Below are 14,615 nucleotides of genomic sequence, written 5' to 3'. Positions count from 1 at the left end.
TATTATGTTTGAAAATCCTATTGGGTTTCCCCTGCAGTTACTTATCTGTACCGGTTAAACAGCAGCCTGATTTGTAAGGACAGAAACATTTCAAGGGACTTTTTAACTTCAAAGTAGTTTTCCTCTGTTACTGATTCACTCCCCCTCAGAGATTTTCAGACTGACGCTTTCCACTTCTGATTTGTGATTTGCATACAAGTTCTACTTCCTGCTGCAGAGCCTGTTCTGCAACTTACCTGAGAGAAAGAGAAAGGGGAGCATAAAGGGAGAAAAGAAAACCAGCAATCCACAGGAAAAGAGAGTGCAGGAGAAAGCCCAACAGTCGCTCTCTACCCTTGGTCAGTCCAGTGTGTGTCCCTGCTAGCCCCAAGGTAAGAGCTCTTAAAGATACTACCATTCCCTGTCACTGTTTGTTACTAACCACTGACCCACTTTGCCTCTTGTTTTTCTTTCTCTTCTTTCTGAGCTCTGACCTCCTTTTTATTTTGCCCATTTTAGCAAACAGTTTAGCAAACAGTGAGTTTGGCAAACAGCTCACTGTGCTTCAGCTGCTACGCTTTACAGATTTGGATCAGGACTGTATGTGAGTAAACACTCTGGAAACGGATGACATACGCCATGTTTCTGTGTCGTCCTAACATCCTAAGCATTTGTATAGATGTCTGAAAAATGCCAGCGACGGGCCTGATCCTGGCTGGCTGGTGCACAGGGGTACCACTGGAAAGTAGCTTGCACAAAGCTTTCACCTCTACCCCTCTGTGCCCCCCACACAGGGGTCAGCCAGTGATCCTGAATTCTCTGAGTGGTGGCACAGCTGTGCTCCCCAGGAGCTTCTGGAGGAATTGTGGCACCGTTGGGACAGCGTGATTTTGCACAGCCTGCCATGCAGGCCCATGCCTCGCTGCCTACTCGGCCATAACGAGGGGTTGTTTCCCAGTAATCTAGGAACTGCTTAAAAGGGCACATCATTATGGAAAACAGTGAAGAAGTAGGATTATAGACCAAGATAAAACACTTCCAACCTGATGTTAATATCAGAACAGATTGCAAGTGATCTGATATTAATTTTTAAAAATCAGCTGTACAACTGATATGTTAACATCCCTTTCAGAATACTCAGTTTGGCAACTCTCACTAACGTTTGCTGGCTAGTGAGAACAGTAAATATGCCCCATATACGGTGCCTTACAGCTACAACTTGTTGCTTGGAATTTCATGGTATTGCAAAATTAAGGTATCCTCTAAGGACTAAGGCCTGACCTACATTATAAAATTTATACCAGCATAATTATGTCAGGAAGGTGATGTTTTCCCAACGTAGCTATGCTGGTATATGCACCAGTGTAAGACCCAATTATGCCAGCAAAACTATGCTTTGTAGTCTGTTTTGGTGTAGCCTATTTTGCTATTTGTGAGCTATACTGACAGTTATAAGCTTCATCTATACTAGGCAGGTTTGCGGGTCTAGCTAAACCAGCAAACCCTTCTTAGCAATAACAAGACCTTAGGTAGAGACTGTACCAACTCTTTGGTGCCATCTGCAAGGAAATAACAAAATGCTTCCTAGCTCCATAGGCTCAAAAAATGTCAATGGAGGAGGGGGAAAAGGTTGGTAAGACCTCTGTTCTTCCTCTCATTGTCTTGTATTTCCCCAAAGCCCTGTTTAGCATGCAGCCTCGAGTTCATTTCGCATTATCCACACCACTTCTTGGTTTTGGGAATTTGTTTAGTTTTTGCAAACTACTCTTGAAGATTGTTGTCTGGAATCAAAGAAAAGGAATTTCAGCTGGATAAGGCTGAACTGGGCACACTTTGTCATCACATCCTAAACAGCATGAGAGCCCAATGGCGTAAGGTCACAATCATGCCTTAGCCAATTCAAGCACTGCTGAGGGTCCTGTGGAGGGAATATCTTGTTTTTCAGTTTACCCTACTGTGGGGATTGGGTACAAAGAGTGATTGAGGGTACTTTGATTATTGTGTTAGGGCTGGATGCCAGAGATGAGGGGGGGAGTTCACCCCCACACACACACTTTTGAAACAGAAGGGGCTGTGCCCTCCCCGTGTTTGAGAACCTGAACTCAGCAGGGGGAGCCCAGGGGGCCCAGACGCCCACCCCCTGTCCCCTGACCAGAGCTGGGTGGTGTAACAGCAGAGCCCCTTCCCTGCGGGCATAACAGAGGAGCAACTGGGCCAAATTTGTGACCTGGTGCACAGGGTCACAACACCACTCCAGCGTGAGAGTCTGAGCTAGCAGGATTTGAACCGGAGGAGAGTTTATCTACCCAGGGTCTTCTATGGCATTATCTTATCTGAGTGACTCAGGCACCAGCAAAAGCAGCCTGGCACGAAGGGCTCTCGCTCTCTTAGGACCCACGGCACTGCTCCCCTGTTAGTTTCCGATGTGCCTCCGCTCTTCACACCGCACTGGTGAGCTCAAAGGAGCAGCTGTGATCAGGCTAAAGTCTGTATCAGGGTTGAACTGAGGGGCAGTGGTTCTGATGTTGGCTTATGGCAGCCAGAGTGCCCTTCAATATACTGCTATGCTCGGTGCATTGGAAGCTCTTTTGTGATTGCTTTGGAAGGCAGGCCGTGTGCCTTGGAAGAAGGTGCTGGAGCTTATGTGTAGGTGTTCACCCAGGGTTGGTGGCTCCTTCTGCAGGTACCCAGAGGGGTGTTCATTCCTCGTCAGGAAACATGTTGAGGGGGAAGCCTGAGACTAGATCCCTGGGGGAAAGTCTGCCTAGTGCTGTGCTGATGTCAATGTCTAACAGTTGGCCTCATGTCTCTCCAGCACCCATAGTATTAAGGAGATGTGCCAGTGTTTCCATAGTTAAGTTTGAAACCAGCTTCCACTATCGAGCCCTATTTTGGCATCCTCATAACTTCGAGTTGGAAAATGGATTTGGCCTGGAAATTGCCATGTTTACTCTGCAGCAAAAGGAGACTGTTTCTGCAAAGTTTGAAGAAAATTCATCAAGATCCTTTGAAGTCACACTACATTATAATAGTGCCATGGTTTGAAAATTTGGACTTGGTATCTATGTCTTCCTCTAGCTCTAAAGCAATGTGTTGCTACCTCTTCAGGGGAGCATCAGAGCCAGGCAGAATTCCAAGCCTTATGCTCAAGAAAGCACATGGCCAGCACCCTAGCTACTCCCCACAGAGATGCATGCCACCCTTAAGGGGCAGGGAGGAGTGGAGACTTGTGGCTGTGTTGGTCACCCTGTGCACCAGCCAGCATTGTGGGGTAGTGGTGTGCGCACGCCCCCTGTTCAATGGAAAACTCCAGGAGGTATTCTGATTCCAAGCCAGAATGTCGTGGTGTTTTCCCTGGGGCAATGCACCCCCTACGCCTTCTGGGCTGTGCCTAAAGAGTACCAATCTAGCCCTGTGTTAGCTGAGAATGTACTCCGCTTAGAAGCATCTCATAAAAGCAAATCTTTTGCCACTGAAATAAAGAAAACACAATTATATTAAAATCAGTAATTCAGTGGTCAGAGTTATCATTATGTTTTGATAAAATATACTTTTCATTATAGTTCATATGCATGTGTGTGTTTATTTTGTGGACAGTTCAGAATTTATGACATTAACTATTCATTTCCTTGTTTTCAAAAGCTTGCATTTTGTTACTGATGTGATATGCAAGCATGTTGTTATCATTCAGCAACATTAACTAGCATTTAAATAATGTGGTTGTTGTTTTAGAGTATACCTAGCAGTCACTAGAAGTACATGTCACTAAACCGGGAGCGGGCAAACTTTTTGGCCTGAGGGCCACATCGGGTTTCCAAAATTGTATGGATTCTGGTTAGGGGAGGCTGTGCCTCCCCAAACAGCCAGGCGTGGCCTGGCCCCCAACCCCATCCGACCCCCCTCCCCCATGCTTCTCGCCCCCGATGCCCTCCCCGGGACCCCTGCCCCATCCACCACCCCCTTCTCCCTGTCCCCTGACTGCCCCCAGACCTCCCGCCCCTCCGGGACCCCTGCCCCATCCAACCACCCCTTCTCCCTATCCCCTGACTGCCCCCGGAAACCCTGCCCCTGACTGCCCCCTGCCACCCCATCCAACCCCCCCCTCCTTCCTGACTGCCCCCCCCTGCAACCTGCCCCCATTCAACCCCCGTTTCCCGCCCCCTAACTGCCCTGAACTCTATCCACACCCCCGCCCCCTGACCAGCCCCTCGAACTTCCCTGCTCTCTATCCAACCCCCCCTGCTCCCTGCCCCTTTACCGCGCTGCCTGGAGCACCGGTGGCTGGCAGCGTTACAGCCACGCACCGCGCAGCACAGGGTACCGGGTCAGGCCGGGCTCTGCAGCTGCGCTGCCCCAGGAGCTCACAGCCCCGCCGCCCAGAGCATTGCGCCCACGGTGCAGTGAGCTGAGGCTGCAGGGGAGGGGCCGGGGGCGAGCCTCCCTGGTGAGGAGCTCAGGGGCCGGGCAGGAGGGTCCCGTGGGCTGGATGTGGCCTGCGGGCCGTAGTTTGCCCACCTCTGCACTAAACATATGGGGAAAATGTGCCAAGCACATAGCAGAGTCTCTGTCCTGAAAACCTTACTTTCCAAAGGCGTACCTCTATTAAGGGAGTCATGCTTCCTGTGAAGATGTATTGATTCTGTTTCCTTATATGATAATCTTGGTATCTGAGATAAGATTAGCTATTGCTGAATGCTGGCAAAATTTCGACGTGCACTGTAAATATTGCACTGCAATAATTTTGATCTAATGGTGAAGCTCCGACTTGATTAAGCTCCAGTAGGAAAACAAACTCCTTTTTTTCAGCCCATGCAGTTGGTTGGGCATCCAGGAATCTGCTACCATGGAGTATAGTTCTGGGTCAAGATTTTCAAAAGTGCCCAGTGATTTTTGGGTACCCAATGGGAGACAGCTTAAAGGAACCTGATTTTCAGAAAGTGCTATGATGGATCTGTAAAGCAGGGGACTACAACTCCTGTTAGCCTCCTCCCCACTGTACATCCCATTTCTCCTAGCCAAGCTGGGCTTACATTTCCCATCACCCCTCCTGGCTGAACTACCCCTTCCCCTTCCTCTGGCCAGATAAGGGGAAAGACACTTGCACCATTGTTAGCACCAGCGTAGTTACCCTAGTGCTGGAAAATGAGTATGGTATTTTATACTGTCAGGAAGGCCTACCCATTAGAGTTAGACACATGCTACGGTTTTCCTTCCGTATACAATCCTTGTGTTGGTTGCAGAGAATATATAAAAATAGCAAAAAACTGAAAACATGTCAGCACGGAAAAAGAACACTGTTTCATACAGTAGAACCTCAGAGTTACAAACACCAGAGTTACAAACTGACGGGTAAACCACACACCTCATTTGGAACTGGAAGTACGCAATCAGGCAGCAGCAGAGACACCCCCACCCCCCCCAGAAAAAAAAAAGGCAAATACAGCACAATACTGTGTTAAACGTAAACTACGAACAAAAGGGGAGGGGTTAAAAAAGGATTTGACGAGGTAAGGAAACTGTTTCTGTGCTTGTTTCGTTTAAATTAAGGTAGTTAAAAGCAGCATTTTTCTTTTGCGTAGTAACGTTTCAAAGCTGTATTAAGTCAATGTTCAGTTGTACACTTTTGAAAGAACAACCAAAATATTTTGTTCAGAGTTACGAACATTTCAGAGTTACAAACAACCTCCATTCCCGAGGTGTTTGTAACTCTGAGGTTTTACCATATTATTTATTATTTTATACCATCCGAAGTATGCTAGGTGCTTCCCAGAAGACATACAAAAGAATCAGTCCCTCCCTCAAATAGTATATAAATCTACCTTTTAAACATGGCCCAATGGTCCTGTCTTCATTATGGAATGTACCCATTGGTGACAACAGGTATCAGCAATGAGTGCAGCTAAACATGGCTAGCACAGCCAAAAACAAACTGTTCAGCTTAGATTTCCTTTGACCCTGATCGTTTGGATCATAGGTCCCAAATGGCTCCCCTGTTTGCAGCACTGCTCTCGGCTGAAAAGGTTTGGGCCTGACTTCACTTAGTTTTGCTCTTCAACTCTCAAAGCCCCCTGAAAAAGAATGAGAGCACAACCACCTTCATTTGTTGCAGGTTCCTTTCTCTGCCTTGTCAGAAGTTTTGTCTAATCAAAACCAGGCAGTTGGAGGTATTCTGTGTGGATGTGAATCTTGACCTTCAAATTGGGAAATAGATGGAATGCTTTGTGGTTGATTATGAAATCCTTAAACTGTAAAGATGGGCCTGAAGCTAACCCCCAGCTACAAACTCTTGAATGTTAAGGGAGTTTAGCCCTGCTATTGAACTCTGCACCTCAGGCCTAGCTCTATTGACCTGGAAAAGTGAGTGTCTGATCCCCACCTTTCTTTCCACTTACTTTCTCCCCTGCAACCCGCACCAGAAACATCCAAAGCAAACTGTGTCCAGAACAAGCATATGATGTGGTCGTTGTATTGTGAACACTGCTGTCCAGGACTGTTTCAACAACACTGTCAGCACTCCCTTGGCTCCAGAGCTTTCAATTTATCTGGCAGGAGAAATGGAAGAATTTCTCTCAGTCTGGGAACTGTTGCAAGGAAGCTTGGAAGAGTGTGGTCACAAGAGCTTAAGCCACTGTCTATCAGCTCACTTAAAAGAGCAACTCTCCAAGGCTATTTACTAAATTAATACATGTTACAAAACTTTGAGTATGGGGAGAGGAAGGAACAAGAGGAGACAAGGGCTGTTAATGGGATTTTTTCCATTTATTTTTACTAAATTTGCTACTAGAATGTTAATTCCATTTACTAAAGGCCTCACTTTATGATTTGCAGGAGTCCACACAAGAATTCAAGCTGGTTGTCAGTAATCTCCTGTATAGCCATGGTAGAGTGACCATAGTTCCCTAAACTGAAAACGGGACACTGGGTAAGAGATGGTCAGTGCTCACAGGCTGGCCCAACCCCTGCTGTGTGGGTGTGGCCCAAGCCGCCTAGTGTCGCCTCTTGCCCAAGCCAATGTCCTGGACGTCATGACTTTTTTTGGCAAAACTGGACCTTTGTCCCATTCGCTTTTGCCTGAACATTCCTCCATAGCCCCCTCAAGCAAGAGCAAATGGGACAAATGCCCAGTTTTGCCAAAAAAAGTTGTGACATCCGATACAGAGCTTAAAAAGGAAGACTATCCCAGCCAAAACGGGACATATGGGCACCCTAAATCATGGGGGAATACTAAATTCTTGGAGCTTTCTGGCAATAAGAAAATACCACCTAAAATAGTTCTATATATTTGAGGATGGGATTAGGCCATAAACTACATCCTCCAGTTGTCTCAGTGCTAGAAGAGGAATCAGATCATGGTTTGCTGAGAGCATTTTGATATGCTGAAGGACTCCTTTATCCCAGTTCTTGACAACAGGGGCCCAAGTAAGTTATTTGTCTGTCTTGTGCTCTACTTTTAGCATAAGTTAAATAGAAAAATGTTGAAAAGAATTGGAAGAAACTCTACAGCATGAGGCCCTGTATAACAACAGGATCAAGGTCTCAGTTTTACATCTCTTCCAAAAGCTGGGACCTCGAGTGGAATAGTAACGTCATACTGAAGCATTGGTTCAGTATAGACTTGGGAGGAAGAATGTTACTTACTGAATCATCAACATTGCCAACCACATGTGGGTTTTCTTTTGGAAATTTCCACCAAAATATGGACTGAGCCTGCTGCCAGCATCACCCCAAAGGTGGATAGGTTCCCTGGCATGCAGTGATCCCTTGGGTAGCCTCTTGCACAGGGCTTCTGCAATTTAAAGCTGCTTTCTCCCACCAAAACCACTGAGAGAGGATGACAGAAAATGTAGGGGTGGAAGGGACCTCGAGAGATCATCTAGTCCAGCCCCTTGCGCTAAGACAGGACCAAGTATACCTAGACCCTCCCTGACAGGTGTTTGTCTAACCTGTTCTTAAAAGCCTCCTATGAGAGGGATTCCACAACCTCCCTAAGTAACTTGTGCCAGTGCGAACTATCCTTAGAGTTAGAAATAATGACACCCAATGGCATGTAAACCAAGCCCTAAAGAAAATCTGCATTCTCAGTGCCCAAGAAATGGCCCAGAGAAGGTGGATCACTTGGTCCCATAGTTCTTTCTCTCTGTTTGAGAATTGTGAAACTAGTGCAGCCTGAACCATTAGTCCAAGGATGAGCATGTCAGGCAACAGCTTTTCTCTTGGTATCTTTGGCCGAAGTGAGATTGCGCTCTCCCGTCAATGGGAGTCTTCACCAAGCTGCAGCTTTGCCAGGTCTCCTTTCAAGGAAGATCATGCAAGCAAGGGAGGACCGGAAAGACATTTTATGCTAAAGAAATGCCAGCTTATTAAGACTATTAAGTAGAATGATCAGAAGAGCCAGAAAACTGTTTTCTTTATTTTTATCTTATGTTTCACAGGAAGACAAGAGGAAAAACTCTGTCTGCAACCTCCAAGGGAGGTAGAAAGTTTTCATTCTCATTTGGGTGATAGCCACGCTGTGGGGTTTGGTTTTTGGTTTCGTTTGTTGTTTGAAACATGCACATCTTCTGGGTATCTGAAATGTCTCAAAGATCATGTAAATCTAATAGCAGGCAGGTGAGGCCTTGGACCGAAACAATTTTTCCTTATTTGTTCCAAGTTTACTATAAGGCATAATTAGCATTAATTTTGGAGAAGAAACCGTTATTGACATTTTAACCAATAGATGTTGTGCAGCCTGTTCACCAACCAAGATCTTTTAAAAAATATACTTTACAGTGGACTTTTGTGTTGGTTTGGCATTCTGAGAGCAGATAATATTTGACTACATGGTTATTCATCTCTTGAACCTATATCGTGTTTATGGAAAGGCCATATCTCTTTTCTGTCATTCCTGTGGACTATAAGATAAAAACAAAGAAAACTATGTAATAAGCTGGGACAGGTCTGATTCCAGCATCCTCATCCTTTCCTAAGGTTTGGGTTTTTAGTCTAAAGTTTTAATTTCTCAAACATTGCATACAATGGGTTTAATTCACCCCCTCTGACACGGGGTAGCCAAAACTTCACCCCTATACACCACCCAGAGACACAGAACCTGAGGGATTAAAATTCTAGGCACACAGACAGTATGGTGATGAGTGTGGTTTAAAAACAGACACACCAATAGGAAAGGAGAAAGCGTTTCCGTTGTCATGTCCACAGAGGATAAGACAAGAGGCAACTGGTTTAGTATGCAGCAAGGGGTATTTACGTTGGATGTAACTTATTATATTACTAAGGTGTTTCAAATAGTCCCTTGAGATTTTATATTACCCCCTGCTGCTTGAATGCTCACACTGAAAATGACCTATATATCTAGGAGCAAGAGGACTCTCAGTTGCATCACTCAAAGCCAGTGATTTGAATCAGATGCTTGATTCTTCCCAACAGGTCATTTCCTCACTTGGCTGGCAATGTTATCAGTGTTGGTGTTAGGCTGACAGCTGTTGAAGACAGAATTTCCAACTGAAGTGCTTTTCTGGTGTTTTGATATGCTTGCTTCAGTGACCATCAAAGAGACAACAGACAGATTCAGCCGATGAATTTGTTTCTGTAATTTGCCATGTTCAGATGTTTGATAATTGCACATAATAATGATGCTAAGTTAGTATGACTTACGAAGTCAATGGAGTTATGCCCGTTTACACCACAGATGAATTTGCCCATTATCTTTACGATCCAAGATGGATACCAAGGGAAACATCTTATGAAAGAGCAGATGCTAGTCAATGGTGGGAGGAGAGTTTGCAATGTGAATAAAGTCTAGAGATGTCCCTTATGGCCCCTTAATCGGCTTTCACCCATGTGTGAAGTATGCCATTACACTGGTCGTTTCTTCACTTGGGGGTTGGTCCAAAGTTGCCCATAAATCATACACATCCCAACTAATTCCCCAGTCACAAAGCAAGTATGCGCAAACACGCCATGGCCGGGGACCCTTGTTGCTATATTTACAAAGGCATTTAGAAGCCTAAATATGCATACAAGTGATTCTTTCAATGGGAGTTAACACCTAGCCTGCTTAGGCACTTTTGTAAATATCACTAGGCACCTATCTGCAGCATTAGGTGCCTGAATATCTTTATTAAATCTGGCCTTAACCCATATTCCCAGAAGTCATCTGATCACAGTAAAAGAATGATGGGGCAGTGATATAAGCAGGTGGTTCTCAACCAGGAATACATGTACCCCCGGGGGTACGTAGATGTCTTCCGGGGGTGCATCAACTCATCTAGATATTGTTACGAATTACACCTGAGAGGACACGCACACAACTGCTGCGAAACAATATTTGCCTAGTTTTACAACAGGCCACATAAAAAGCACTAGCAAAGTCAGTACAAACTAAAATTTCATACAGACAATGACTTGTTTATACTGCTCTATATACTATACACTGAAATGTACACGCAATATTTATAGTCCAATGAATTTATTTTATAAATATATGGTAAAAATAAAGTAAGCAATTTTTCAGTAATAGAGTGTGGTGACACTTTTGTATTTTTGTAAGCAAGTCATTTTTAAGTGAAGTGAAACCTGGGGGTATGCAAGACAAATCAGATTCCTGAAAGGGGCACAGTAGTCTGGAAAGGTTGAGAACCACTGATATAACCAACCTTTCCAAGCAACTATCACTTCATCGCTATTGGAAAGAACAGAGTAAAGCAAGTCCCCATCTTAATCCTGTGCCAACTATGAGAACTCCGTTTTCCCTTTAGAGTCGCACGCATTATTACTGTCACAGGACACTACTCAGCTAAAAGTAGCAATCATATGTCTATGGCTTAAGGGAAAAGGGATACAAACCACAGGAAAAACTGTATGATGTTGGTGAGCTTACTGTCAGGATTTCAGGCATGGATGCCTGCAATAAAAAGGAATCTAGTTAGCACTGTACTTTGTTCTCTGGCCTGTGTCTGGGTATCTGACAAAGCAGCTACATGTGCTGTGTGTTAGTGCTGCCCAATAACTGCTCTGAGGGCTTGTCTACATTGGGAAATTTACCAGCATAGTTATACCGGTTTAATTATAAACTATATGTGTAACTATAGTGGTAAATTACCCTGTGTAGAAAAACCTGAAGTTACACATTGGAGAAACCCTTTCTCTAGACGTACAGCCCAGGAGCTGTGGAGAATAATTTTGCCAGGCCACATCTCCTTTTCAGAGAACCACAACCTGAAACGTCACTGTGCCAGAGGTGGTTTTCTTGTGCCAAGTCACCAGCTCTATGCTGCTTCAGGATTACAGTTAGAGAGAATTGATCAACATGGGGGGTACAAATAGGGTTTGGCCTATGTAATACAGTAGTATTACACACTGGCCACAAAGCACTCAAGGATCTGTCCTAAAATCTCCATTTTTTGGTCTTCCTTGTGGCTATGCCTTGTGAAGATTTTGGTGATTTTTATCACATTGGCTCCTACAGCCTTAATAAGCTATACATACTCTCTGACATGGTTGGGTTTGAAGATGTGAAAGTTAAAAAAGCTTAAATCTGCCAGAACTCTTGCTACATGTACGTCCCTTTTGCAATGATTTTCCTCTGAGGAAAGTCAAATTGGATTTGCTTCAGTTTTTACATTGTATTATTTCCTTTATGCTACTGCAAAAGAACAAGACTTGTGGGAACATTTTAGAGCAGATGAACTGGATTGGCAATTGCTCTTCCCCAGTTTGACCAAGAATTAAATATAAAGAGCATGTTTTTACTTTTTCAAATTAAAGGAACACATTTTTGGCGAAAGAGCTACTGAAACCAGAATGGTGTTGAGACATTTCTCAGTTAGCCACAGAACAGGATATTTCTCAATGATTTTGCTTGACTGTTTTGAATTCTTTGTTCATTGGAACATACTCTTTATGTACAGCTTTCTCTTTAAACTACTTGTTACTGAATATTGTAACTGAAGTAAATTTCTTCTTGGTTTACTGGAAGCTCTTTAATACTCTATGCTTGTGATTATTAAGGCTTTTAAGCCAAATTCTGTTGGTGGTGGATGTTGACGTTTGCTTTGCTATGAGTTCTTGTCCCAGTCATCTTTATTGATTGTCCTAGTTTGGTTTCTGGCTTCTTCCAATAGGACAGAAGTAAAACTGTAAAGGGGGTGGTGCATATTTCCTCACCCTATCTGTTAGAAGCCCTGAGGGTGCCAGAACTGTATATAGAATTTGCCCATAACAGCCTATTATCTATTAGGTTGTTGGCTGTTGCAGCCTTTTATAAGGTGTTGGCTTACATAGCTTCATTTGACTTCTTATTTACATTATAATTTCAAAGAAAGCCCCTTGAGGCCCACTCTGAAATATTAGAGGCCAATTGAGAATGGTCATGCTATCCAAGAATCAGTACTCTTGTCAGATAACTTTAGGTTGAGCATAGAAAGAATGTTTTGTGTAGTTGAACAGTGGGGCACATAGTTCTAACTCCCCAAAGTTGGTATAGTAATGCTGCATGCTTTGGGCCTGGCTGCTACTGTAATGACAATGCTATATTAAAACATTATGAAAGTAGTTTGGCTGGAACTGTTTTACTGGCAATACCATAAAAAGAAGCTGATGACTTTACAATTTGGATCCCTATTGAACGCTGGCAGGGCATCTGAAATTCCATATGACCTGTACCATTCAATCAAGGTTATTACATCATCAGAAAAAGGGAACCTAAAGAACAACAAAAATTTCCAAATGTCTGTAAACTCCCTGTAACCTGAGTTAACAGTAACCATGTAATAACCAAATGGATGAACTGCTTTGAAATAAGAGCCAGCAATTGGAGACTGGCTTTAGTCATTAAGTTTAACTCAGGACTCAAAGTTCTTTAGTTTGGCTGAGAAGGAGAGTGTAGAGCATGGGCAGCAAGGTGGGGCTCATTATCAGGTCTGGATCCACAACTTGCAGTTGGTCCCATCTCTGGAACAGCCTGAACCAAATCCCCATATCAGAATAACCTAAACTTTCTGTCTGGAAATAACACAAGACAGGCTGTTCTTCCAGACTTAGCAGGATCGAACACAAAGTACCAGAAGCACCCTTAAATTTCTCTGTTTTCTGAAATGTGATTCTCAGAACTTTAATCAGAACTCCTGGTAAATCTCTGATACATAGTCATTATTTCTAGATTTTTAACTGTATGAAACTGCACTGTTTCAATAGGGATAATTTTCTGGTTTTCCAGTTTGTTGGAAAATCCTGGCACCAAATTAAGAAAGTTGATTCATATTTCCACAGTCTTCACAAAAACTCAAAATGGCCTCCATTGCAGGTTAGTCAAAGGCTATTGCTCAATGCATTTGTTTCTTCATCAAAAGTCAACCAAGCAGAGATATTTCTATTGTTGATCTGTCTTTAAAATCGCATCACTGCTCTGTCATATTCTGTCTTTAAAGTTTCACTCTGTGGTCTTGAATCATAACATTGAAGATATAAGTTTATCTTCATAGTAACTCCAGGAATTAACTGTGAGCAGATAGTTTTATATTGTTTGTTCTTCCCTTTTCAGGCACTGTGATGAGTCGAAGCATACCAGTTGAAGTTGATGAATCTGCATTCTGGTCCCCATTTCCAGAACATTCACTAGAAGAGGCTTTGAAACCTTCTATTGAAAATACGGAGAATTTGGTACCTTTAGGACCATATCCAACTCAAATGTCTCAAAATTCCTTGGCTGATCAGTCACATTTACGTAAATCCTCAGAGCTTGCAAACTATCATCAGCCTGTACCACACAACATAGCAAGGGAGGATTATGACAGTAGTCTTTGGGTAAGATATCAGGATTCTGGAAAAGATGTGCCTTCCACTGAATCAGAGGCTGGGATGCTCCCACCTCAGTCTCATCTTTTAGCTATGGAGAAAACAAATAAGCTATTGAGATCTCAGCTTTCAATTGATTCTCCTTATACTGGACACGACTCTAGTAAATCAAACAAAAGTTTTTCTGATGTTTCACAGAATGCATTTGATGACAAAAGCCAAGAGAATTTACAATCACATCAGCCATCAAACAACAGAGCACCATTCGACCTGCCAACTGTAGACACTGGATATGATTCTCAGCTTTGGGATGTCATGGGCATCAGGCAGTTAGAACCTCCATTACCACTTACATCTGTGTTTAACCCCCAGGACCTTCCAGGGCCATTAATATCCAGAGAGTTTCTCAGAATTGAACCTCAGCAGTATCCTGTATACCAACAAATGCTACACCGTAATTTTTCTCCACAAGCTCACTGGAACCTCAGATACCATTGTCCAGCTGATCCACACCACCCAAATCCATGTAAGTTAATGTTATTGACCAGCATTTAATCTGCTTTTCTATGGTATCACCCTCTTAGCTCCAAACTATGTTTTAATAAGTTGTTATTCCTACTGTACTTCCTTCACAGGATGCATCTATTGTTTTCCAACACCTATTACTAACCCCTTTATCTTCCTAAATGTTAGCATGATGTCAGTGAATTTGCTAAGGCAGAACCTTCAATTCAGATAAATCCATTCTAGGCCTCAAAGTTCACTCATCAGAACACAGTTGGTGCTATTGCAGAAAAGCTATTCTTTCCCTGTCATTTTGTGTTCCAACTTTCTTGCTGCTG

At 43.5% G+C, this 14,615-nt stretch overlaps 1 protein-coding gene across 1 annotated transcript in view; it reads left to right on the top strand.

Moving 5' to 3' along the window:
* Window positions 1-135: 135 nt before the first annotated feature.
* Window positions 136-14,615, top strand: part of TRAF3IP2 (TRAF3 interacting protein 2) — a 50,085-nt gene continuing 35,605 nt past the window's right edge. The window contains exons 1-2 of the mRNA XM_048844776.2: window positions 136-371; window positions 13,520-14,299. Of these exons, the coding sequence (XP_048700733.1) occupies window positions 13,528-14,299 (772 nt within the window). The 5' untranslated portion in view covers window positions 136-371; window positions 13,520-13,527. The remainder of the gene's footprint in view (window positions 372-13,519; window positions 14,300-14,615) is intronic.

The sequence above is a fragment of the Caretta caretta genome, chromosome 3 (genome assembly GCF_965140235.1).
Source record: "Caretta caretta isolate rCarCar2 chromosome 3, rCarCar1.hap1, whole genome shotgun sequence".
NCBI classification, from domain to species: Eukaryota; Metazoa; Chordata; order Testudines; family Cheloniidae; genus Caretta; species Caretta caretta.
This window is presented reverse-complemented; position numbering and strand designations above follow the sequence as displayed.